Source organism: Copadichromis virginalis, linkage group LG10, assembly GCF_057382275.1.
Source record: "Copadichromis virginalis isolate Kocher_CV1m ecotype Utaka linkage group LG10, C_Virginalis_male_GT1.1, whole genome shotgun sequence".
Classification (NCBI taxonomy): Eukaryota; Metazoa; Chordata; class Actinopteri; order Cichliformes; family Cichlidae; genus Copadichromis; species Copadichromis virginalis.
Genome location: NC_140627.1, coordinates 9,795,199 through 9,822,865, shown reverse-complemented (window position 1 = coordinate 9,822,865; position 27,667 = coordinate 9,795,199). Strand labels below are relative to the sequence as shown.

General features: G+C 39.9%; 1 protein-coding gene across 11 annotated transcripts in view; it reads left to right on the top strand.

Annotated features, from left to right (window-relative positions):
- The window catches only part of msi2b (musashi RNA-binding protein 2b), a 279,768-nt gene that overhangs the window by 10,273 nt on the left and 241,828 nt on the right, over positions 1-27,667 (top strand). For all 11 annotated transcript variants that reach the window (XM_085469730.1, XM_085469728.1, XM_085469727.1 and 8 more), the window contains exon 5: positions 683-724. In XM_085469730.1, coding sequence (XP_085325856.1) covers positions 683-724 — 42 coding nt within the window. The remainder of the gene's footprint in view (positions 1-682; positions 725-27,667) is intronic.

Below are 27,667 nucleotides of genomic sequence, written 5' to 3'. Positions count from 1 at the left end.
AGGGGGAAACCGTGGCACACTGTTCTCTTACCAATCTCTGTAGTCTGTCAGCTACCCAGAGCCATGACCTAGTCTGCCCTTTAGTGAAACGTCACCCTATCCTTAACCCGACTGTGTCAAAGATTAGGCACAGTAATGTAGCGGTACCACCGTTTTACAGAAATGGCTTCGTTCTGTGTTATTTTTACTGTTTTGCTGTTCTATTCATATTGACTTTAATTTGTAATTGTGATAACTTTGTCAGCTCTTAAAGGCGACTCTAGGTTTGAAGAGTACATGTTAATTATGAAGCTTCTGTAAATCTTAAAAATGATGAATTATTATCATTGTTCACAAGTTCTCAGCCATTGATGAGATATTCAAGCAATTTGAAAAAGAAAGGTTTGTTCTTCCTCTTGATTTACGCATTCATAGATCAAAATATTCTCTGCGGGTTCCTGTTTAAAAATAAATAAATAAATAAATAATCCAACATCATAGCCATATAATAAATACCCATTATAGTACAACCGCCACTGAAGTACTAGTAATTACATTCTCAATGAGTCTAAAGGAGTCAAAATGCGGCAGTGTGGCGGTTTCACCCCGGGGTCCTTTGTGGACACCTGTTCGGTGCTTTTCACCCCGAAGATATACCAGCCTATCCTTTAACAACAATTTTGCTATTCTTTTCTCATTTCAGATTGATCCTAAGGTTGCCTTTCCCCGTCGCGCCCAGCCTAAGGTAAGAATAAATTGGTCACTATCCCCGCTCAAAGAAAATGATTATGTCTCATGTCACTAGCTTACCTAATTTTGTGTGCTCACACAGCAGATACGAAGAGATAAAAAAAAATAGTCTGCACCCATTGTTCTCACCTTGTCTGCGCTGTTTCACCAAAGCAATTAAAGTTGAAAACATGAGACTTAAAGGAAATTTTCAGCATGATTAAGGTTATGTTATTTTCTGTGTTACCCCACTGTTTTCTATCCATATAATATTTTTCCATTGTTTTTATCCTGATTTGCTTATTTCATCCCTCATCACAGCTGTTTGCAGTGGCAAATGTTTTGAAATGAACTCTGTCTTATTATGACAATCCTGTAGCAGAGGTTTCTGATTTTAGTCTGCAGCAGTATTAAATCAAGCTTTATTGTCTGTTTAAAGCATCAGAGTCTAAGTGGTGAAACCATCTTGCTTTGGCAACTTGCCTCTTGACTTGACAGGGTCATGACTGACAGGAGACGGGCTCTAATATATCTGCAGAGAATGCAGGCTGTTGGTTGAAACGTTTACATTTGGGTGAAAGGAGGAAATCTGATTATTTGAAAGTGGAATCAAGACCTTCCTTTCATGTGGTTTTGAAGGTGCACATTATGCAGAACGGTGAATTATATTTTGGAGTGAACAGGCCTGTATTACCCTGACTGAATTTGCGAGAGATGATTGGTGACTTTTCAGTGACAGTGATGAATTGCATTTACTGGTTGAATTCGAAGTCTGTTGAGTTGGTCTGGAGTTGAATGGGATTGAATATCACAAGTGATTAAGAAATATCTTTGTTGTGTTGCATGCGTGTAGAATTTCTCACAATTAGCACTGAAACAATGGGTGATTTTAAAAAATAAGCCCAACTCCAATCACGCAGGAACTGTGGTACAGGCTCTTCATGATGCGCATTATCTTTTGTCTTCTTGATTACTGTTCTTGAGCAGTTCTATTGACAATTAAAAATTCAGCATGTGCAGATGGTGTTGTGGCATACAGTCAAAGGCTTTGTTGACATGCCCTCTCACACCATCCCCCAGATTTTACTGTGGAGGCTATAGCACAGCACACTGTAGCGCTATTCAGCATCGCTATCAGGGCTTTTTCCACCTAAACCAGGTGGAAATCGATAATAGATTTTCTCCTTTCCACCGGATCAGAGAGAGGCATTGTTAAAGACTTGGTTAGGTTTCAAATAAGGAATTGGCAGTGCAGACTTTCAAAGCCACAGCACATGGTGACTTCAGGATATCGGCATATGGCTGAAAAACTACCAGTGTTTCTCTGTTTTCTTGTGTGGCAAGTATATCACTTTAACTTCGTCTGCTGTAAGCCCTGCTCATAAATGTCCAAGGTGCAGTAAAACAGCTCAGATGTTTGATGATGCTTCCAGTTTTTAAGTGAACCAGAAACTCCACTGCTGTCGTGGTTATTGCTGATCTTTTTTAAAAGAGCATTATACCACTTTTTTTTGCCATGACTCACACAGAAATACAATATTTTGAGCAGTTCTACAGGTCTTAAACATATTTGTCATTCTACCTTGCGTGATTCATAACTCAGTGAAGTAATGACACCATAACAGAATTTGTGGCACTACACAAACCTTGTACCAATGATTTATAAAATGGCTATAGGGCAAGCTTGTTAGAGGAGAGAAATGGCTGTATTGAATGTGGATTATAAAGGATCTTAAAGCAATGGGATTAAGCCAGATAGATTAACATTGCATGGGTTTGTACTTTAAAAGACCTTTAAAAGAAGTCTAATTTAGAACTTCCCATTTAGAAAGTTCTCTCTGTGGCGGATACTTTCTTTTGTCCCTTTTCCCCAACTCCGCTGTGTGCCTGCCTGGGAATAGGGATTTGTTTAAGGAGGCTCGTCTTGGCAGTTGCCTCGGCGGCACGAGCTTCGGGGAGCAAATCGTGACGAGACCAATCAGCGTTAATTTTCTCACGGCTAGCAATGACCTCACAGGTGAACCCTGCCAATGACCTCGTGCTGCCGAACGCTGCGGCATAGTAACTCTATACAGTATGTACATCACGTAGAGTAATGCTGAAAACAGGCAGGAGGTGAAGGTGAACACGGAGGACATTTCACTGTAAACAACTGAAGGTGTTAGCACTGGGATGACAGGATCACAGGAAAAACATCTTGTATCAGCAGGCATAACTGACACTGCCCCCAAACACGGACAGTTCCAAGTGTCAAGAGACAGTGAGAAAAGCGACAGACGATTATTGGGGTACCTGAAAGTGGACACGCCCTTATTTTGATTCATATCTGACGTAGCATGTACGACAAATCAGTTTGCCTTCATTTGTCCCGTTTAAGAACAAACGTGAAACCTTTGTGTTTCTAATGTCAGCATTGTATGAAATGTAAGTTGCTGTCATAATAAGACAGTTGACTTTTTTGTTTTTGTTTGTACGAGTCAGTTTTTTGCAGATATGACGAGTAAGTCACAGAGCACTGTTTCCTTCTGATTTCCACCCAGCGTTCGAGAATCATGTATATGTATGATTTGAGTAATCTTAGGGGGGGTTTTGTGACTATCTGCACCAGAATATTGGTAAAGGGCACAGAGGGGAGATAACCACAGGTCCTGTCAATCAAAGAAAACAGGCTAAAGAAATGCAAACTGGCACCCACATTACAAATGAATAATGTCACCCAACTAAAGCTTATCTCATGACTTAAAAAGAACATTTTGTATTATAAATAGAAGCTGTGCTTACAAGTCATGTCAAAGGTATCAATATAGACCGGTCCACAAATATTCAGGGATTAGGTTGCATCTGAGGATGATTGACAGATGAGAATGAAAGGATTAAACAATGATGATGTGATGCAAAGTGCTTTATGCACATTCATTTATGCCTCGTCTCCTCTTAGCCTGGCTGGGGATAGCCATGGCTTTGTTAGATAGGCTGCTAAAAGTAGCCTTAGAATGCCACGATTTCTCTGCAAATTCTCAACGTGTAGTTTCCCTTTTTATGTATACTTTATTGATCCCCTTGGGGAAATTCCTCTCTGCATTTAACCCATTCAATCAGTGAAGCAGTGGGCAGCCATTGGGCGCCCGGGGAGCAGTGTGTAGGGATAGTACCTTGCTCAGGGGTACCGCAGGGTAGCCGTTCGGTGGGTTTGAACCACCGACCTTCCGATCATGGGGCCAACACTCTACCTACTGAGCTATCCCTGCCCCCTTTTGACAGAAATGATTTTATTATCACCTTTACGTACTTTAGATGCATTGCAATGAGGTTACTTTTGAACAAGGGATGCGAATACCAAATGTATTCATCACCACTTACTATAGTTTTCTGTAAAACTGTAAAAATATTTGCCTACATTTCCATCTTGAAATTAGTTAGCAGATGTGATAAGTGTAAGAAACGGAGGTTTTCTTTTTTTGTGGAGAAACATCCTGCTCTAATTAATAACAACAATAATGGGAAGGTAAAATGGGACTGATTAATAACCTTTTGGGTTTAATCAGACAGATAGTATTACATAATCGTCTCGTTATCAGTGTAGATGCTTGATAGATTTTTAAAGTCTATTGCAAACCCCTAAAGTTTTAAATCTGCCGTTCAGATTTGCTATTTTTCCCCAACTAAATTTCAGGCTTGTTTAGAAATTGAAAATTCTCTGAAAAATAAAGAGAAACTATCAACAACCCACCCACCTTTTCAGTACTGCCACTGCATATAGAAGGCAGTAAAGAAGACAGAGATGAGTTGATGCTGTTCCATGCGATCTTCTCGTTTGATATTTTGCAGTAACGCTCAAACTGAAACGTGTAAACGAGGCCCGCTCCGGGTTTCCTGGAGAAATCAAAGAGACGGCTTCTGCCGACATTGCTCGAGATTTACCACTCAACTGTTGGCGTCATTACCGCTGCTGCTGGTGCTTTTGTTTCCCACAGTGGAGTCACACACAACCATGGCATGTCCCAGCATGATTTTAATTGCCAGTGGGACTGTGGCCACTTCAGTGGGAGATGAGTTCTGATGGCTTGTTATGGAAATGAAAGGAAAGAGCAACATCCATTTACAGAGCAATGGGCGTAACCCTTCCCTTGTACCTCATAAAGGGATTTGCCATGTAAGCCATTGAGAACAGGTAGTCGGTGCGTCTCTGGGAGTCTATAGGATGTTGAATCTTTGTGCATGAAAAAAGAAATGTGTACTGCAAAAAAAGCAACTGTGACAATACTTTGAGAGATGCTTGTTTTGCTTGCCGCTGCAGTTTTCTTTACTGAAACTCAAGATTTGCAAACCGCTTGCTTTATCAGCGCGCAAGATAGGTAACTGTGGTAGTAAACTGGTTGAGATCATTTAGGGGCATCACACAGATCCACCATTAAACCACTGTCCTGAATTTTACTTTAGATTGTGGCAGCTGTGACTGTGGCTTCCCTGTTGACGGCCCTCTGTTAGTGCTGGCCTGTCTCTGACAGCTGGAGTTTCCCCCCTTTCTCTTTGCCTCCTTCTTTGTCTCCCTGTCTGTCTTTTCACGTCACGTTCCCTTTTTTCCTTTGCCTCTTTTCTTTCCTCTTTCTTTCTTTTTTTCTTCTGTGAATGGTAAATTGACCAGTGCACCAACCTCCTCCACTTGTCTGCGTTCCACACATCTCTCTTAGGGACTGTTTGCGCTCTGTGTGGCTGCTTGCAGAAGAAAAAAACCTCCCAGGTGTGTTGAGGTTCTAGAAATTTCAAGACTCAAGTTTTAATGAAGTCAACTAACAAAGCTGCATTCCCTTCCCCAGGCCATTTGTGCTGTGACCACATGTACACACACTGTATTGGAAACAGGTAGTTTGATATCCACATTTGAAAACAAAACTGTCTCCTTTGCTTGTTTTCTTTTAATATTTTATCTCTCAATCTATCATTCTTCCTCACTGCTACATCCTCCCCTTTCTGTGCCCGTTTCTGTCTTAGTCTTTCAGGATTACAAGGCCTTGTAAATCTAGTCTTACACCTTGCTCAGTTATTTGATCTAGATTTAGCATTATGATATTCCCCTTGTCAAAATGATCCTTATTTTAAATGACACAGCTCACTGCTGGGAAAATGAAACCTCCGTAGCTGCCAGCCCCTTTGAATGTCCCTGTGAATTTATTAAAAGCACCAGCTTCCCCGTTCCAACTCAGATCTGCACAGCTGCACGAGTCCGAAAGAATATTCAAGGACAAAAGTCTATAATGTAATTCGTGCAACAGAATGCCGGATCATTATCTTTGGTGAGCGTCACTTTATGACTGTGAGCCCTCCCAAATATTTTCAGTGTTAAAGAACATTATTTCCTATTAGACTTCTTCTTTTTCAAGCAATTTCTGCTGTGCAGATAGCACACAGAGTAGAAGAAAGAGAGCGAATGTTGTGTTGTGCAGGCTATTATCCAAACCTGACATTGCATTTCAAGGCTTGTGGCACAGGTTTTATCCCGGTGAGTGACCAAGATGTCCAGCTGAAAGAAAAATAATATTTTCTTTATCTCTTGAAATAAATGCACTTTTGAAATCAGGCTTTACAACTGACACTAAATGCTCCTCACTGAGACCAAGAGACAGTCCGATAGTAAGCAAAGACAACTTTGACCAAGACGACAGGAAAGTGACAAGCAACTTGATGGGAATTCTTCGCTGTCACTCTTGTGTCACCCCCTGAAAAAAGCAGATGTGCAGCCAACATGAATAAGCCCCTCCTCAGATGGAGGTTGACACAAGGAGTTGTTTTTTCCCCCTGTGGTAATGGCTGCTGTGCTGAAGCTGGAGATGGGTTTAAATCCCTGACCTGTCAGCTCCTTTGCTTTCAGTGGCCTCGGTGGAACTGCTCCAGATGAAAATGGGGCCAGAGCAGAGTCATATGAATGACTGTTTGTTTGGTGGTCAGACACAATCACCAACTGAGTGACCCAGTTAACGGGTAGTCAAAGCAATGCTCAGTTTGATTCGTGCATTTTTTTTTTTCTTTTAATGTTTCACACTTTCTAAATGTATCCTGTGTTCCTTTCTTTATGCCTTCCACCAATATTTATACTTCAACTGAAATATAAATGATTTGTAAATGTGAATGCTAGTGTAATTATTATTATTATTATTATTTATTTTACTGCAAATATAATTCGAATACGCATTTTCTTTTGTTTGAATAATTGCTATTGCGCTTATAAATGGAGGGTACGTGCGTGCGATTCTTCTTTCCTCTGCTTCACTTTTTTTTCCTGCTGTGGTCTCCTTGGTTGCGGGTGGAGAGTAATTAGGTTTTCTAGGGGATTGAGGGGCTCTTACAATGCTTACCAATGGCAGCCGTCAGGCAGGCTAGTGCTGGCAGGGCAGAGAGGACAGAGGGCTGTGCAGGAGCCTGGCACTGCTAAACCTGATGCTGACTGACAGTAATGAGGACAGCTTGCTAGCCAGGATAGAGAGGAGAGGCGTGCAGAGGAGAGGAGGGCATGGTCCTCCACTATACCTCTCAAGACCTCTTATCAAAGCCTCTGTGCACACACGCGCGCGCACACACACACACACACACACACGTACCACGAGAAATACAAACACAAGCACACACAAGTTCAACATGTACTAGGTAGACCAGAGCAGATACATCACAGGTCTGTGTTCTCGGGCTTATAAATCTAATAAAAAGGATCAGAAATAAGGTAAACTGTGATTACTGGAAAAACATTTTAGAACATCTGGAGACCTTTTGTTCGCTCCCTGGAAAATAGCCTTTAAGTACTTAGAAAGGAACAATGCATTTCCTGAAATATGCATGGTAAACGACTTTAGTGTTGTCCGATGTTTTTTTTGTGTGTTGCTGTAGTTACAAAACAATCGACCGCAGCTAGTTATTAGGATTTGCTTTTGCAGTTGTTTCTGATCACGATGTCACCAGGAATCTAAGTGGCTTTGGTCAGCACAACGCAGCAGCATCACTGACCTTGGGGCCTCTTCAGCTGTAGCACTCTTGGATATTAGCGCTCTACAATAATGCGGCAGGTCTTGTAAATTAAAAAGAAAAAAAAAATGGTTTAACAATAACATCTTTTTTTTCCATCCTCTCAAGTCTCTACACATCCAAGGCATTACATCGGGGAGGGGCTTTAGAAGGCATTTCTAATTTTTTAACTGTGACCTCTTTGAGATCGCGTTCGAATGAAACATGGGGAATAATTAAAAAGGGACGGCCAGCTTAATCAGGATGATGAGTTCTATTGTGTTGTCAGGCGCGTTACCTTGCCATCCAATTTTGATTTCTCATTGCTTCTCAATAAATTTACACCTGTGGTTCTGCTTTTGTACATGCTGTCTGGGATCGGTACAACAAAGAGTGACATATGGCACCCACAGCAAGAGAGGCTCTGGGGTGTCAAGATGTGTGAAGTTATTACAAATAGACCTATGGCTATTTATAATAGCAGAATTTCTTACTGGAAGAATGGGGAGAAATTTTAGGAGGATCTCTGAGTATATGATTATTTTGTATTAATAAGTACACATCAAGGCTATACGTGTGATATTGCTTTAAGACGACTTAGCTGGAGTTTTGAGGTTGAATTTAACTGGTCCTTATTTATTTATATTATTATTATTTTTTTATTTTATTTAAAAAAAAACTGACAGAACATGTTGTGTTTTGTAAATCTGTCTTGTTTTTTTCTTCTTCTTTTTTTTTTTAAAGCTTTATTCGTGACTCATTTCCAGGAGTAAGGTTTTAAACATTCAGCAGCCGCACTGCATCCACAGTTGATTCGTAATTATAAAAGTGAAGCTTAAGTGTGATCATTTTGAGTTGGATGTGTCTGTCGGACTGGAAGGATGCCTGACCAGCTCACTGAAGTGTTCTGCCATGATTGGATCCAGTTGTCATTCTAGTGTAAGATATTGGAATTTTGTCCGCCAGATAGCTCTTTCTCACTTTGACGTTGTTTGACAGTTCAGTTTTTATGTGCTGTCCTGATTTTTTTATTTATTTATTTTTTTCAGGGCACCAACCTTTCAGATTAAGACTGATATTCTTTGAGCTAGACAGCTCTGTCAGGTTATTAGCTGTGCTATTGTGGGTGGTGTGATTAGTAGTGATGGTCAATAGCTTTTTGTTGCCCTTTTCTGGTTGAACTGCTTGTTTGCGACACATTTCTGGATCTAAGCTTAGGGGTTGAGGAGGCTGCACGGCATATATTTAACAACATTTTCCTCAAGCTTTGATCACACGACAGAGGTAACTCATAAGTACATAAAGGCCTTTCTCAGTGTAATAATTTGTTTTGTCACTGCTCTCATGCAGTCAGTTGATTAACATTCAAAAAATAACCAAACATGAGTCAACAAATAACAAGCCACTAATGAAAATACATTCTTTGCTGTAATTATACATTTCGAGAACCTGCGCTATTATTTTGCTTGTCACTCTCATCGGCTGTGCTTTCTTTGTTTTACACCGCAAAATGCTTTAGTTGAAGGTGACTGCTGTGTATCTGTTATCACTCTAATGTATACATATTATGTAATTAGCTGAAACCACTGAAAGCTTTGTTGTTTAATTAAAATGCTAAAATTTTGAGTGAATTACTTTTTCATTTAAACAGATGGTGCTGATATAAGATAAAAAAGGTTAACAGGATATAAGTGTTTCAAGATTAGGAGCATAATGCATTGTAGCTAAGTTCTAAAGCAAGTGTCCTTTATAAAGCATGCATGTTTTATATAAGCTAGTGTATTTAACTGAATTTACACTAAATGTTCCTACTTAGCCTGAGTTTTCCTGGATTCACAAGTGCAGTTGTGTTTAGTAGTTCTTTTGTACTATTTTGTGCTTCTGTACATGAATATGCAATATTGTGCAGTATGCCCATGGGACTGCTGATGTTTTAACTTTAACTTACTAGTGGTGTGATCATTATTTCAGTTATGTCTAGGCTTTGAGTGTTGTGGATGTGTTTTGTGGTTTTCAGTGTTTGTGTGGCCAAGAATAATGACCGAGAGTCCTGTTGCGATTAATGAAGAGTGTAGATGTTCATGGTTGTTGTGCAAGTGTTAATAAAACCAGTGTTCCTGTGTGGCCTATGTGATAGAAACTGAGGTCTCTGCCTCTCAACACATTATAAATCCACAAATATGAGTGCTTTCTAAAAAAAAAAAAAAAAACTAGACTGATTACAGTAGACTTTTCTGTGTTAACGATAGCTTAAGTTAAGTTTACTATAAAATCTTCTAAAATTGAGGTTATATAAAATGCATTTAGCTTAAATAATAGAACCTTTTTACTTTGGTATGTAGTAGTTGCAGCAACCAGCTGTTTCCTCAGAGTTTGAACACCCTCACTACCACTTTAGATTGCAAGACAGTTTATATGTTTATATCTCCTACAGTCGTTGTCTGCCTTAGACAGACAGATTTATGTTTCATTTATAAATGCAAACAGTTGACCAACACATTGCAGTCAGTCTGATGAACACAGCTTGTCTGTGACATGTCTCTCTAAAATAGGGGACTTGACTCAACTGGTTGCAAGTAGTCACAGCCCTCAAAGCAACTAATTGCACACAGCTGAAATAATGTTGGTCGAAACCACTGTTTTCTGTGTCGTGACTGTAGCACTGAGCACTGCCTTCCCCTTGGAAACTGACATTACTTAATTTTAAGGCAAAAATGTAAGTTTACATTTGTCTTTTAAAATTATTATTATTCAGTTTTATGGCACAAATATGCTTCTCAATGCTCCCACGTAACATAAAATCTTAATGGTATTCTTGGAAAATCTGGATATGTTCATATGGTTGTGGTAAAACAAGGGAAGATGTATAATAGCAGAGGCTGCGCTGCTATGCTAGGTTATATGGAGTTGTCTGTTCTCAGATTCATAATAATGCATAATTTTTCAACCTAAATGGGGAAAAAAAATCTGTGACTTTCTGCACTGAGCTTAAGTCGTATGCTTATTTTTTATTTTTATACGATGACAGCTGCTGCTGCAATGTGTCATATTGTGTACCTAAAAAATATACGGTACGCATGTGTTACACACCAAGCCTTCAATACTGAATTACTGCATCTAAGTCAGGGTGCTAAAGAGCTTAGCTGTTCCTCTACATAATGCCTCGGTCCTCAGCTGTGACCTTTCTCTTCCGCACATCATTCACGATTATACTGCTGACATGTTGGCTCATGCCAATAATTTTTCATTGGAGGCAGTGTCAGCCACATCATATTTTATCATCTGGATAAATTTGTGTTGTGTTTTCATGTGGGCTCACCATAATTTGTATTTGTCTGTTTATGTGCCTGTCCTAGAGATTAGATTTTGCATTTAATTTAAGTCGGAAAAGAATTCAGATGTAAACACAATCTGGCGCCAGAAGGAGGGGAAAAATGCTTATATTTGTGTATAGTCTCAAAATGAGCAATATGTAATATGAGTAGGATACAGTGCATGTGTCAGTATGTGTGTAAAACAGTGACTGTTAAGTCTAATTGTTGAATGTTGTCTTTGTGTTTCTTAAATTTGTAAGGTCTTAGCTCAATCTATAGGATCAAGACATTCCTTTGTCTCTGACCACTGGCTGGAGAGGCTTTTATTGCAGATACATTCTATCTGGAAGATCTGTTTCTTGTGATGTTATTTCCTGCTTTTATGATCCTTTTGGTGAGCAGGAAGTCATGCAAACAGAGACACATGCATACAGAGAGAGAGAGAGACACACACACACACACACACACACACACACACACACACACACACACACACACACACGTTCTTGCACATGCATACAGATGCTTACACATACACACACATAGTGCCTTGTCTTAGAACCATTGGGGGGGTTTACGGTGGGAGGTGCTTGTGTTGTATTGTGTATTGTAACTGTCATGTCAATAAAAGGCAGCAAGAGGAGGCCGTCATCGGGGTCAGTCTGCGGTAGGATTCAGGGTGCTTTCTGAGACACCTCGCCTCCCTTGCTAGCAAGTAAAAGATGTTCGTCTTGTTTTTGTCGTTAACGAGAATAAGTTTCTAAACTAGTGGGGCTTGTGGAAACACAGACCCAACAGTGAGCTTGCACAAAAGTGAGGCATGCATCAGACACGGTGTGAGTGCACAGACTCAGTGCATAATGATCACATGGTGCTTGAAAAATTGAGGGGAAAAGTGGCAGAATATTAAAAACGATAATTTTGTGTATGATGTGATTGTTTGGGGTATTTTACTTATAGGCAATATTTCATATGGATGAACAGTGTTCAAATGCAGATTTTTGCATCCAGAACTGAGTCAAACTCAATTCTTTTTCATGCTTAATGAAATGGTCTCCAGAGTGATTTCATTTCCAAGTGCACCTTATGCACTTCTGTGACTTAGAAGTCAAAAAATGTGACTTTATTAGACAGCATTTGAGTGCTCTGTCTGCAAATAACAAAATAGACCTTGTAACAGAAAGCATCTTTTTTTTTCTTCTGTGTTAGAGTGAATTGTTAAATGTTTGTCATTTTTATGTTCACCATTTGTACATTGTTTTAACTATGATGAAAGAAATTCCACTGTCCTTCCCTCCAGATTCTCGAGGTTCTCGGTGGGGGGCTGTAGTCTTTTATCACAGACACAACCTTGTGCTTTTGATGTAAGCTTCCTGTGTTTACGACCCTTTGGTCAGCAGGAGGTCTGACGCACACACACATTCTCACATAACACACACACACACACACACACACACACACACACACACACACACACACACACACACACACACACACACACACACTCTTACAGAAATTCACACATATACATACAATGCTTTGCCTTAGAACCAAGGGGCGTGGCTTTGTTCTGACGTGTTTTGTGTGAACTGTCTCTCAATAAAAGATAGCAGGAGGAGGTCAGATCTGGGGGTCATTTTCGTGGTGGACACAGACGAGGCCTCCCTTGCGCAAATAATCGATCGATCGACTGTCTTGTTTTCTTCATGATGAATAAGTCTCTAGAATTAGCGGGGCTTGTGGAAACACAGACCCAACATTCTGCTGTACGATTTTTTTTGTGTATAAATTGTGAGCTGCTTTGTCCTGCAGTTGTAAAATATAAAGGAGTAAGTGCATGTTGAATTAATAAAATAACAGTGGTTATTATAGACAGCAGGTTATGAATCCCCCCCCACCACCACCACCTAACAATATAAGTAATTCTGCAGCTCGATGGTCTTTGTAGTCCATGTGAGACAGCGCTAATTATCTTCACATAGTTCTAAACAGTAACAAACCATCACCTCCACACATTAATCAGTCTTTCTGAGTTAGTGACCTTGTCGTGCAACTTGGTTTCTTTCAGTCTGACTGTATCAGTTGCTCCACCGATCATAAATACTAGTCAAGTGTTTTTTTTAACAAAAGAAAGGATTAAATACCGTTTCAGGTGGGACTTAAATGTTCTCTATGTAATTGAAACCATTGCTTAACTAAAGTAATTACTGCACATTATCCATTCTCAGAAAATATTCAGAGGTAATGTCAGCGCCATGCTTGGCTGTTCACAAATTTGATTTATTGTGCCAATTGTGAGATTTCAGTATTTCCAGTGAATTAATTCAATGGTAAATTGGATATCATATGTCTTGCCAGCACTTTTTCAATTTCTAATATTTGCTGCTCACAGCTATGCACCTCACACACACTGTTTGCCTCCGTTCAGAGGGTTTCGTGGGGCTGCCAGTTTGGACTTCCTTTTAAAGTAAAACTGCTTTAACCACATGGTGTGGAGCTTGTTGCTTTTAAAAGAAATGAGGGGACCTAATTTAATTGACTGTGATTGACACTGGCTTCTACCACATCAACTGGTAATTTATTCCTTCTAATCCAACCTTTTTTTTTTTTTTTTGCGGCTGCGCTGCAGGTGTGCCGCTGCTGTGCCAGCATCTTTGGATGCAAAATTACCAAAGGAAAAAAAAAGTCTTCTTGCACCTACATGCTCTACATGTGGTAAAGCAATGCCATGAATTTGGACCACTGCCTGTGCTTTCACCTTGATTCATTAAAAGAAGATCCCCTGTGACACACAGTTGGGAAATGCAAAAACATCCCAGCGAATAGGGTGAAAAAACACAGAAAACCCTCCTCTCCCCTCCTTTCCCCTCTCCTGCTAGTCGAGAATGTGAAATAATCACAAGCAGTTCAACTTTGGCTTGTAACAGTTATTTTGTGACTTAATTTTCTCCCGTGTTATCATACAATAATGAAAAGTGTTGACAGATTCATTTCCTTGCTGCTACCGCCTAAGACCATTTTGTGATTTCTAATTGATAGCTACATGCGGCATTTTATTGCACTAGCCAATTTTATAGCACTTTTAATTAGGCCAACTTTGACCTTCTGTTCGCTTTGCATTTATATTGCTCCAAATTATTTTCACCTTCTTTCTTCATTAACTTTTGTCAAATGAATACAGTCATTTACAACATAATAATCCATACATGCACTCAAGTAAATTGCTAATAGTCTGTAAAATTAAGTATTTTATTACACACAAACAGGCAGGTACAGTGGGGCAAAAAAGTATTTAGTCAGCCACCGATTGTGCAAGTTCCCCCACTTAAAATGATGACAGAGGTCAGTAATTTGCACCAGAGGTACACTTCAACTGTGAGAGACAGAATGTGGAAAAAAAAATCCATGAATTCACATGGTAGGATTTGTAAAGAATTTATTCGTAAATTAGGGTGGAAAATAAGTATTTGGTCACCTCAAACAAGGAAAATTTCTGGCTCTCACAGACCTGTAACGTCTTCTGTAAGAAGCTTTTCTGTCCCCCACTCGTTACCTGTATGAATGGCACCTGTTTGAACTCATCATCTGTATAAAAGACACCTGTCCACAGCCTCAAACAGTCAGACTCCAAACTCCGCCATGGCCAAGACCAAAGAGCTTTCGAAGGACACCAGGAAAAGTATTGTAGACCTGCACCAGACTGGGAAGAGTGAATCTACAATAGGCAAGCAGCTTGGTGTGAAAAAATCTACTGTGGGAGCAATCATCAGAAAATGGAAGACATACAAGACCACTGATAATCTCCCTCGATCTGGGGCTCCACGCAAGATCTCATCCCGTGGGGTCAAAATGATCATGAGAACGGTGAGCAAAGATCCCAGAACCACACGGGGGGACCTGGTGAATGACCTGCAGAGAGCTGGGACCAAAGTAACAAAGGTCACCATCAGTAACACACTACAACGGCAGGGAATCAAATCCCGCAGTGCCAGACGTGTTCCGCTGCTGAAGCCAGTGCATGTCCAGGCCCGTCTGAAGTTTGCCAGAGAGCACATGGATGATACAGCAGAGGATTGGGAGAATGTCATGTGGTCAGATGAAACCAAAGTAGAACTTTTTGGTATAAACTCAACTCGTCGTGTTTGGAGGAAGAAGAATACTGAGTTGCATCCCAAGAACACCATACCTACTGTGAAGCATGGGGGTGGAAACATCATGCTATGGGGCTGTTTTTCTGCCAAGGGGACAGGACGACTGATCCGTGTTAAGGACAGAATGAATGGGGCCATGTATCGTGAGATTTCGAGCCAAAACCTCCTTCCATCAGTGAGAACTTTGAAGATGAAACGAGGCTGGGTCTTCCAACATGACAATGATCCAAAACACACCGCCCGGGCAACAAAGGAGTGGCACCGTAAGAAGCATTTGAAAGTCCTGGAGTGGCCTAGCCAGTCTCCAGACCTCAACCCCATAGAAAATCTGTGGCGGGAGTTGAAAGTCCGTGTTGCTCGGCGACAGCCCCAAAACATCACTGCTCTCGAGAAGATCTGCATGGAGGAATGGGCCAAAATACCAGCTACTGTGTGTGCAAACCTGGTACAGACCTATAGTAAACGTTTGACCTCTGTTATTGCCAACAAAGGTTATGTTACAAAGTATTGAGTTGTATTTTTGTTATTGACCAAATACTTATTTTCCACCCTGATTTACGAATAAATTCTTTACAAATCCTACCATGTGGATTCATGGATTTTTTTTTCACATTCTGTCTCTCACAGTTGAAGTGTACCTCTGGTGCAAATTACTGACCTCTGTCATCATTTTAGGTGGGGGAACTTGCACAATCGGTGGCTGACTAAATACTTTTTTGCCCCACTGTACTTCTGAAACAAAATCATTTTCCTTCTTCTGCAGTTTTTAAGTAAGGAACAGACAGCATAGAAAATAGAAAATGAGTGAATAAAAATACCTCACTAGAATAAGTCTGTAATAACCACTTAGTTGACTAATTTAGTAAGCCCTTACCTATGTCATTAGGGAATACAGGTGTATGATGACTCTCCATTCAGATAAATCCTTCACATGGAACTAGTTAATCTCCCATGTAATACTGAGCAGATGTGTATACTGGTAAATGAATAAACACGAACATCCGATGAATCTCAATTGACGGGGTGTTAAGTATTCATTTGGACTTCATCTTCTGAATGAATATTGAATATGCCGGCACATGCATGCCAGCATGCGCCACATGTGCACAAAGAAATTTGAGACATTAAACTCTTATTGTGACACCAGGTGATTTTTGCTAATATAATGTGGCACAGCAGTCACGGCCTGAGTCCAGATACTCAGATAGACCAGATTTTCAGATGTTTAAATTGCTGCCATTATGTGCTTTCATTTTAATGTGCGTTCTATGTAAAGCTTGTATCTTAACAAGGACAATTTTGGGGAAATAAGGGAGCAGATAGGAAGGGCTGAATTTATTATATTCACCACCTACAATCTATCGATGAGTCTTTCCAGGCACAGATTTTCAACTTTTTTTGTGTTGGTGTGAATTTTTCAACATTATGATTAAAAAGCAAGAAAATTTCCACATTTGGATGTTTGAGGGGCGGTGGAAGATTAAGCTGTCGTTCAGTCCTAGCCTGTTTGGCGCCCTGGGCGAACACTACCGCTGGCGCCCCCCCCCCCCCCCCCCACACACACACACAAAACATATTAAAACTTGTACATTAATATAAAACTGTTGTCGGAACCATACTGAATTTCATCAGAGAAACACACACACACACATATGAAGAGCGAGAGAGTATGCATGGGTTGCAAACGGCTACCAAACAGCCATCATAATTCGTCATACAATGAGAACAGGACAAATCAACAACTGACAATGACTAATTAATATTAAAATCTGTAACATTATGTATTGTTTGGAGTTTAGTCTGTTACCATCTGCTATTTTTACCATTTCTTCTTGGAGCAACTGTAACCCACATAATTTCCTTAGGGGTTAATAAAGTATTCTGATTCTGATTGTTTCAGGATGACCTGCCATTATCCAATGACACATCTGCTTACCTGTATCTTTTGCTCGTTTCGCCCCCTCTTCTTTTCTCTTTTTTCTAAACTGAGGACCTGATGGCTTTCAACTTTTCTTGTCCATCTTCCATTGGTTTTAATTTTGCACTCCAGTATAAACACCCATCCCCCAACTGGAGGATTGCCACAACATAACCTAATAGACCAACACCTTAGTTCACAGATTCACTTTGTTTAGGGTGCATTTCTGGGATTTCACACAACCCAGGATTCAAATCAGGAATACATAATGGGCTTGGATTTACAATATTATGAATGAAATGTGCTCTATTTGGAAGCAACCGGCCCCCCTCCCCTTTCGACGGGTTATGTGTGTGAGACTTTAAATCAAATCAAACTGTAAATTATAAATTTTAAATTGTTATTGATCTCTTTACCCCTGGTCCTAAAGTGTATATTTATTTTCTTACTCTTCTTTTTATATATTATTTGTTTACTTGCACTGCTGTAACTGGAGCCTCGTCGTCTCGTCTCTCTATATACTGGACTGTATGTAGCAGAGATGACAATAAAGTTTACTTTGACTTCAGCAGCGAGCTGGCGCACCGAGGACTCTCACGCTCACTTTATAGAATTTCGAAAAAAACATTGGTGCAAATTATAAGTCTGTATCATAATGTCTGGTGTTTTCGTGTTTGTCGGTTTAATTTTATTTTGTTTTATTTTGCGAGTTGGTTATTAGATGCTGCTTCAGCCAGCCGGAGAATCCCCCGCCGCTCCGCCTTCTCCTTCCTCTCCTCCCTGTGCCGCAAGCAGCAGGCACACCTCGCAAACGGAGGGCGCCTTTATTCCCAGCAAATGGGCGATAGAAAACCGATCGGTGCCTATGCCATTCCCAATATGCGTTGGCATGACATCGGGGCAGCATGATGCCCGTGATGCTGCCCCGGGCAACCGCCCGTGTCGCCCGTATCAAAAACCGCTACTGCTGTCGTTCCAGCAACTCAGGTCTGAATCCTACCTGTCATAGTTTTTCATGCATCACTTTTAAAGACATTGTTAATTGCAAATATATTGCACATTAAATCCTTAGACAATAAACACTACTCGAGCAGCTTTACAACAATATTGTGGTTTGGTTTAAAATGTAATCCATGCTCCTGACATGGAATATATGTCCTATTAAAATGCATTAGTTCCAGTTTAGTGCTCAATAACTCAAAAAAAACATAATTCATGAACACAAAATAAGAAATTTCTTTTTTGTGACTATTTCACAAACTGACATGGAAGACAACAATGAAGAACAAACGCAGGATATGAAGCAGTGCAGTTGAATGACTTTGCACTTGGTGCAGTGCTCTCTTACCAAAAGTCAACCCGTAGTTAGCATTTGATGGCAGCATGCTGTCAGTAAACCAAATTGCATTGACCTCCATTTTCAAATTAAACAAACATGACATCTTTTCCGGAAGCTTCCTCTCTTTTGACCTTAACCTTCCACTGAATAAACAGTTCATGCCTAATGCCAGTTCACCCAAGAAGTAAGTAATACCGTGGCTGCATTCAGAATCATTTTCTAGCTGGGGTGGCTACTTTTAAAGTTTTTAAAGAATACAGAGATTTGGCAAGCCGCGCTATCTGAAGCACTTAATATGCATAAAGTAGACAGGGCCTCCACTGTTGATAAAAACGCCAGCAAACACTAGCATCTATGAATGCATTACAGGTAAATAGTGGCAAAGAATTCATTAATGTTATTGGTAATTATGTTTGTGCCACTTAATGAGGCTCCTGTTTTGCTCCACAGTGGAGTGGACAGTTATTAGACAGACAGTACTGATGTTTCAAATGAAAGTAGAGGCGTAGTTTTACATTTGAACTCTTCTGACCTTCATTCTGGCTTCGTGTTACGTGCGGCATATTTGGGTGTGAATAAGTTTGTCTTTCTGTCCGTGTGCCTCGTCTCTCTACCCTCTTTGCAGTATTAGAGCCTTTATCTGCTTGGATGACTTTTTACCTGTATTACTAGTTTAATTTCCTTACCTGCTTAATTGAAATTCACATCTTTCTCCTCCTGTGGTTGTGTGTGTGTGTGTTTGAGAGAGAGAGAGAGTGGGGGATATTAGTGAAGATGTATTTTCATTCTGAAGGTGGCAAGTGATGGACAGGATCTCACAGACAATGCATCCCCCTCAACTACCCTCAATCTTTTTGTCTGCTGAACCTGTCTTTTAGATACCTTTCAACCTTGTCTCTTTCTTTTGCGCTCTCTATTCCCAAGTCCTTCTTTTCCCTGGATTGCCTCAGCTTGATAAAGCTGGTGCTAAATTTAGAGACATATTTCTCAAAGTCACCAGGACTAAAAGAGAGAGGCCCACAGACAAAATGGCCCCTCTAATCCATGTTTATCATCTTTTATTTATCTCTTTGACAAACGTGAAGTCATCCCAGAAATTCCCTTTTCCCTTTCGTCTCTCCGAGGCTTCCATAACTTTTTCTGTCCTCCAATTAAATGTCACTGGCTGCACGCTCGTCTCGGAAGGCCACATTTAAACCGACAGCATGTGCAGATGACATCATTCGGCTTAGTGGGGTTGTGCTTTATACAATTAAGGCTTGTTGAGATTCTAATAGAATACTTTGCCATTAAAATTACAGCTGCAAACGTGCTGTCATTGAGTTTGGCCTTCATTACGCATCCCTTATATCCTCAATTTCTTTGTTAGACCTGCGATCGTTTGATTACAGCGTGGCACCAACAGGAAAGAAATTATGTGTGTTCCTCCCAGAGTGGTTTCAGCTTAGAAGCTCGGCTCATCTAATTTTAGTGAGGAAACCTGCTTAGCCACTGGCTAAGACATTAGCAAATAAAAGCAATAAAGCATAGCCATAGAGGCCAAAAAAAGGTGGTAATCGGAATTTCGTAACTGTACTGTAGCCAAAGAAAAAGGCACGAGTTATTAAAAGATACCACAAGACAGGATGGAGCATGTTATACAACCAAAGGAACAGGCCAGACATTTTAGTAACAAATGTCAGCATGTTTAAAAATCTGTGAAAAATCTTTTATACAGGAATAGAACAAGGGAGGAGACGTGATGTGAGAGAAAGTTGTGAGCAGCAAAGCTAACAGTATTTATTAGATTTGTTAAGATTTCCCACACTTGACTAAAGAATCGTAGACGTCAGAAAAGGATTCAGCAGCTAGATCTTGTGTCAGATCCTTGCATATTTAGCAAGGATCATAGTATTAAACTGTAGAGCTGAACTTCTCAGGGCAAGAAAAATTATATTAGTAGTACACAAATACTGCTAATGTGTGTTAATCTGCTTTTGGTAACAGTCTCTGAATTGTGTTTATTAAAATTGCTCATGTGGGGAACGCTGTGAATAGTGAGTTGCTTGCAAAATACAGAATTTAGCAGTGGCAGAAAATTCCTTCCTGTAGGTGTGCTAGTTTGTTTTGTAAAGCTCCAGCAAAATAGTTTGTAATTAGAATATACTTTATTTGCCTTCTATGCAGCATACAGATGGATCGATCCACTGAACAATACCCACATTTCTCACTGTAGTGTTTCAAGAAGCAAGGTAATGGCTTGGACAGAAGACCCGCTTCACTGTCTCTTTCTCTCTCAGTCTCTTCCCCTCCACACTCAGTCTTTCTCAGTGCCTTTATAACTTTCTTATCTCCCTGTTCCCAGTAATACTTTTCCTTTATCCTTTTCTCTGTAGCATGTCTTTGCCTCTTGTTTATATTGAATATGAAGAGTGGAATACCCCCCCCAGCCTGTGCACTAAAAGTGGTATCCTGCAGCGGACCTCCATTACACTATACTGTACATTCTTCAGAAGGGGAAAGAATAATTAGTTTGCCATTTTTCATTCATAGTGCAATTATCTTGCAGATTATGGAACATTTCAGGTGTCTTTAGGTAAACAGTGTCAGTCCCTGAGAATAAGACTAGATAACTAGATAGCTCTTTTTCTCACAAAAGCACATTAGCCGAACAGTGAATTGTATCTTGGCTGATTACAATGTAATTTTGCTTATTATCGTTCGTTGATGGGTATAACTGGATCATATTTTTAATCCTTTGACATTCTATTCTCTGTCATCAGGATACATATATATATCTATATATATATGTGTGTGTGTGTGTGTGTGTGTGTGTGTGTGTGTGTGTATATGTGTGTGTATATGTGTGTGTGTGTGTGTATATATATATATATATATATAGATAGATAGATAGATAAACTGCGGTTATAGTGTCTGGCTACCTTTCCCCTGCTGTTGCTATATGATTTGCCTACATTAGATCAATCTTAGATTGACTTTCTATGGTGCAGAGCTGTGGTTTGTGGCAAAATTCAGTTAAATGAAGCACAGTATTCCAAAGCCAAGCAGGAAGACAACGTATGTGGAAATAATTCTGAAAATTACACAAACAAGCTTTGAGATGCAAAAAAATAATAATACACGTTTATGAATTATATACCATGTAATGGCATTTTCCATTCTTTCATGATGGTGCTAATTAAACTGGTTACATATACAGATTATCCAACTGATAATTACAGGAAAGCTTGCAAAAATCATGTAAAATAAAATATGTAGCATTCAAAAGAAGCAAGATTGTGCTTTAAATTTTGAGTTCTATGCTAAAATTAAAATGCGAAGCCATTTTTAAAGGCATTGTAGCAATATGAAGTAGGTGGTATATGTGAGTGCCAGACTCCTATTAATATGGATCTTTTTGGCTGGACTTGTTCTCTAAATGTGTTTTAATTGTGGAGGAAACAAAGAACACATTGTTATTCATTGTAACTGCCTGTGAGGTATACCTTTAGCAGACATGAGGGTTGCATAAAAACTCTGCCTTGTACTTGCCGTCTGACATTTCCCAGTCTTTGATCGATGAGCTTGCCACTAGCTCCTTCACTCTGGGCAAGTCCTTCTCTCTGTCACTGAGAACTGCACAAGATGGTGAAGTATCACCTCCTTTAGCAAGATTATAAGCACAACATCGCGCCTTTTCTGAAGATACGTATTAGATCGTGCCACTCTGGAATCCTCAGTAGTAATAATGCAGAGTAGGACATTGGGAATGAATGTGAAATGATATTTCCTCTGGATTTCTGTATGTTGCTGCACTGCCTTACTACAACAGGTGTGTTAATACTGCCTTTGATGCATCATCATTGATTACATTGAATATGCAAATTCAGAATGGATACATGATTGTAGTGAAGCAAACCCAAGTTTCTCTTTAATGGCGTCAAGATGTTGTTGTCTTTGATTTGCATTCTCGCCATCCTGTGTCGCACTAATTAAACGCAGATAATCACGTAGCACAGTCTAGTATTTCCTTGCTTAATAATCATGCACTCCATTGATGCTGAGACGTTGTATTTTAAAGTCCACTCATATGCACACAATGCAAAAAAGATGAACTATAAAACTCTTGGTACTTTTTTTTTTTCCAAGTCTTAATTTAAAACTGTTGTTGTGGTTCCTTAAAGTGAATCAACATGATTATCTTTCATTTTGTAGTAATTTGGTTTTAAATCTCTTGGTTAAATTGGGATTTGTTATGTGGGAAGGGAGGTTGATTTAGCTGAGTAATTGCAAGAGTTTGCACCATTATGTAGCAGCAGTAGTCTTTGTGTCAAATGCAGCTTCATATAGCATTATAGGGATCTAATGAGCTTTACAAAGTCATTATGATTCACATTCTTAGTCCATTTATTTCATTATTCAGAAAATGTCCTTAGTGACACACTTGCATAATCCACAGTCTCAGTTAATCTGAACTTTGATAGGTTGATAAATTGAACCATGTTCAGCTGGACGTTGTCTACATGCAAGGAGTCTGCAGACCTTTCTTTTGTTTGATGCTTTATGTTTCGTCTGGATTGAACATCCTGATCTAGTCGCACTGAACGTAGTACAAAATGCAGTCAGTTATGAACCATTTTATTTGGAAAAATTGACACTCGACTTACCAGAAACTGAAAAGACCTGTTACTTTCAGCAGAGTTTTAGTAGTTCTCAGTGGAACTTTAAATTTAATAAACTGGGTCACTCGTGTTGTATGTAGGTTAAATTATTTTTTTCAAGATGTTAGCTGTTAGTAACTGCTGGGCTTTGTTGTTGTTGTTGTTGTTTTTCTTTTTGTGCAAATGCTTGTCAGACAGAATTGAATTGCATTTGTTGGGAACAATTTTCAGCCTAATTCAACCTATTTTTGGTCTTTCTTGTAAATATTACTGCAGCAGGACAGTGTACAAGAGAGTGACTCAAAATGCACAACAGTGCCCACATTCATCACAATAAAGAGAAAGTAGAACCGGTGCAAAAATGTGGCTCAGTGGTGTGCTTTTGGTATGATTTAAAAATTTCAAATATAAATTACAATAAAGGAGTAGCGACTAGGGCCTTTAGTGCTCTGCAAATGTGGCGATACAAAGCACAATACCTACAGGTGCAAAAGTGTGATGCACCAATTTTGTTTCCTGGAAATGAGATAAAATCATAATTACAATATTGAACAAAGTATTCAGGATTATCCACTTGCGCAAGCATAACTTCTGACATCTTCAGCCAGAATGTGACCCATTTAAAACCTTGGAGGAAATCTTGCCCACATGCTGTGAAGAAACAAGCAGCTGGTCGAAGACTGGCTCTGACACGGTGTATTCTGCTTTGACTGTTTGTGCAAAAAAAAAAAGGTCTTATGGAAATTCACAGAGATTGAAACAACCTCCATGACCTAAATCTAAACTACATGCCTAGACATATATTTTCACTTCTTTGTCTGAGAAAATGAGAAGGAAAAGCAATGGTTTTTTTTAATCTGCATAGAAGGAAAACACAGGGTTTTACGCTTTTTTTTCCCTCCATCAAAAAGAGTCCGTGTGTGTAGAGGCAAGCATCATGCAGTGGAGTGCAATAAACAGCACCTTTTGGCCTGCCCAACAGACAAAAGGACAGGAAGTTCTCTTTTTCTTGTTTGTGGAATATTGTTTTCTTAACTCAGGAAGAGGGAGGCAGCTGAGAAAGCAAGGACAGTGGGTTTCTTTTAGGCTCTTGGGTGGGGCTTGGGGCCTCAAGGATGAAACAGGGGGGCGGATGGGAGAAGTAAATGCCAGCACCCTGCTGAGTAACAGGCATGGAAGCCTTTTGACTTGGTTGCCATGTTACTGACCCTTTGGTCGCTGGTATCCTCTCAGACTCGTAGATGGAGGGAGAGTCTTGTGATATGAAGAGAGTGGGGGAAAAAAGGAAGAGGAAGACGGGCAATTTTGTTCTCTTTTTTTTTATTCACAGCTTTGATGATGAGGTGGATGGGGTTGTTGAGGGCGTGGGGTGTCTGTGGATGGCAGTTGGTGGTCAGAGTCGGGGTCGACTACCTGTCTTTCTATCTTATGCCTGATGTGGTAACAAGAATAGAGCAACTGAAACATGTACGACTCAAAGGCACACACAGTGCTTGATTCTTTTGAGCTGAGGACAGTAGTGTCTGTGTTTATAATAACTGAATTTAGCAATATAGATTATGCCATCTGAATGGTCCTTTAGAAAAATGCAGATTGCTAACATCTGGAATTCTACACGTAAGGAGTAGAATGATGGAGAGAGGAGCTGAAAAGTGTAGTTTTTGATTGCCTTATGTAGACACATGCAAGTAGTGATAGTAATGATAGAGGTCAGGTTTGTGTGTCTGTTGTAGGCTTTCATCTCGTGAAGAAAACGTTAAAGACAACCATTTCATTTTAAATTGACTCTAATTTTAAGATTAAAGTCTAGTAATCCATCAAGATGTTCAGCTGTGTTGAGATTTGGTGACTGTGAAGGTAGTAGCATATGTAGTGACCCCTTAGATAGGGTCTTTGTTTGTAGCTTCATCACAGGATAAAGGTGGTGTCTGAGAGCATCTTTGGTCCCTGGACATAAACCATGCCAGCAAAGATGTAAAAGAGAGACACTGGAAGTCCTCACTGCAGGGATCAAACAGTGGCCTGAAAGTACAGTTTACTTGACATACACCATACACACATTTAACGTTTTGTTGAGAATATGGGGAGGGTGACTCATCTGACTGTATCGCTTTTTTTTCTCCCACATCTATGTTTTTTTTGCACCACTGAACTCTCAAATGCGCATTCATCTTTGTAATAAGAGGTTTAGGCACTGAAACCCTACTATAACATCGCTGTCTGTGTAATTGTCGACAGACTATTTTTGCTAACAGAGTCAGATCACATCTTGCGCTGCCATTCTCAGTCACCCAAGGAAAAGTTGCTCTTCTGTTATTCCTTCCATACTGCACTAATGCACTAGCATCATGGTCATCAAGTGTTCCCTGTCAATTTCTGACCTATTTAAAGATGTCGTTCCAGTACATCTAAAAACAGGCGTACTTTTGTCACTGCTGAAACACTAGCAGGTTTAGCCGCCTTGTGACTGAAGCGTCTGATGTCCACGCCCAAACCTGGCTCATTTCCTCTTGCAAGCTTGGTAACAAACTTGCAAACAAACTGGGTCTTGCTCAGCGTTTTTATACATGCCACAGAGTGTGATTGGTTGTTAATTGCTTAATTGTACCATTGCACACCTGTGTGAAAGCATCTGGGTCGGTTGTGTTCCCCACTCGCTTATTCGGGTTATTCCTTTGTCACCCATCTGTGGATCTTATGATGTGCTGTTTTAATGTTTCGGTGTGCCTAGCGGCTAAATGTCAAGCAGCATGGGAACAGTTACATGTTACAAATGTTTAAGCTGCAAATGTTATTTACACTTGTGCTGACTAGCGGTATAAGAGCAAATGTTGTAGCTGAATATTAATGTGAACAGAGCAAATATGTTTGCCATGAGCTACCACATCCTTTAGAAAGGTGCACATACACTGTCAACACTTGCTGGAAAAACAAATCTTAATTTAAGCTTTCGTTAAGTGAAGATTTGCATTTACTGCTGTGTAGTAAGTTCAGGTTACCGCAGGATGAAAATTTCACTGTGTATGTGTATGTGTGTGTAAGTAAAGTAACAAAATATTCACCCATCTGTTTCTTACAACTGTATAATTTTGGGTTGGTGGGTGTGTTGGAGCCTGGGGTATACCCTTGACAAGTCACCCATCTGTAGCAGGGCTACCACAGAGAGACAGACAACCATTCACATTCACATTCACACCTGTAGTCAATTTAGAATTTCCAGTTAGCCTAACCCCATGCATGTCTTTGGCCAGAGTACCTGGAGAGAATCCACGCAGACACCGGGAGAACATGCAAACTCCACACAGAAAGACCCCAGGTGTTCGGTGTCCCCAGGACTCTCTTTTTGTAAGGCAACAATGCTAACTACACTGCCGTGAAAATAAAAAAAAATACCTGAATTAAGCAGTGAAGAAACTGAGAACCCAAGGGGCACACATCTTGCTTAAAATCCACTTATGTTTGGTAGACACAGAGCTGAGGGGTGAGCACGGCAAATAAAATTATGTTAGAAACAGAGAGACAGAAAAATGTAAGAAAAAAAAATAAGACAAAAAAGAAAGAAAGTAAAAAGACTGTCATGAAATTTCCGATTTGCCAAACCTTTACCTACTGTAAACACATACATCCATATACTCTAATGGCAGTTGCATACGATGAAAGATTATTTAGTGGTATATAATGTTTTTATATTAAATGTTTTATATTATATTAAATTTTGACTCACCGTCCAAGAACAGAGCTATAACACTTAAAGCAAATCTTGACCTCAGAATTTGCTCGCCTGTGTGAGAGCTAGCCTTTAAGGATTTACTCCGCAAGTGGAAAGTCTACATAATGTCTAATTTGAAATCCTATAAGCGAGTAGTGAAATTCAGAACTCACAAATAATTACAAACTTTCAGTCTTTTAATTTACATTGGAGCCGTTAATTTGCTGTAATGATCAAATCATTTGATCCTGAATTGCCAAACACTTTGTCAAGTCTGATTCAACGCAAGCTCAAGGTTCAAGGTTCAAGCTCTAAATGATTGATGATTGATGTTTGATAACCGTGATTGAGATATCGCTGTAAGAGGTTTTCTATATTTGTTTAGGTGTAATTGTGGGAGTGTGAATGAAGGCTGCGTATTTGTGCCCATGTCCACCGTGTGGATATTGTTTCTGTCTTTGTTTGCAAAAATTGATCCGTAACCTATTGTGAGGGAAAAGTCAAGATCTGCCCAGACTTTAATGCATCGGTCCCCAGATCTGCTGCAGTGTCACACAGGGTGTGAACCGATTAACAAGACTGCTCTGACCACTTTTTCTGAGAGTATTCTCCATCTTGATCAATGCACTAACTGGAGCCAATGGCAAATTTGGCCGTCGAGTTAGCTATGTTTGTGGCATAGCTAATCTCAGTGTGATTATTCCAGTGAGACTAGGCCACGTTTCTATTGGGTGGTTCTTAGTTGTAGTATGTAGTTAAGTATATAATCTGGTTCTTTGGGTGTCGAAAATCTGGTGATTTTCAACTGTTCCCTGATTTCTCAAGGGGCTGCCACAGCAGATGGGTCCACATGTTCGATTTGGCACAGTTTTATCCCAGGTGCTCTTCCTGACAC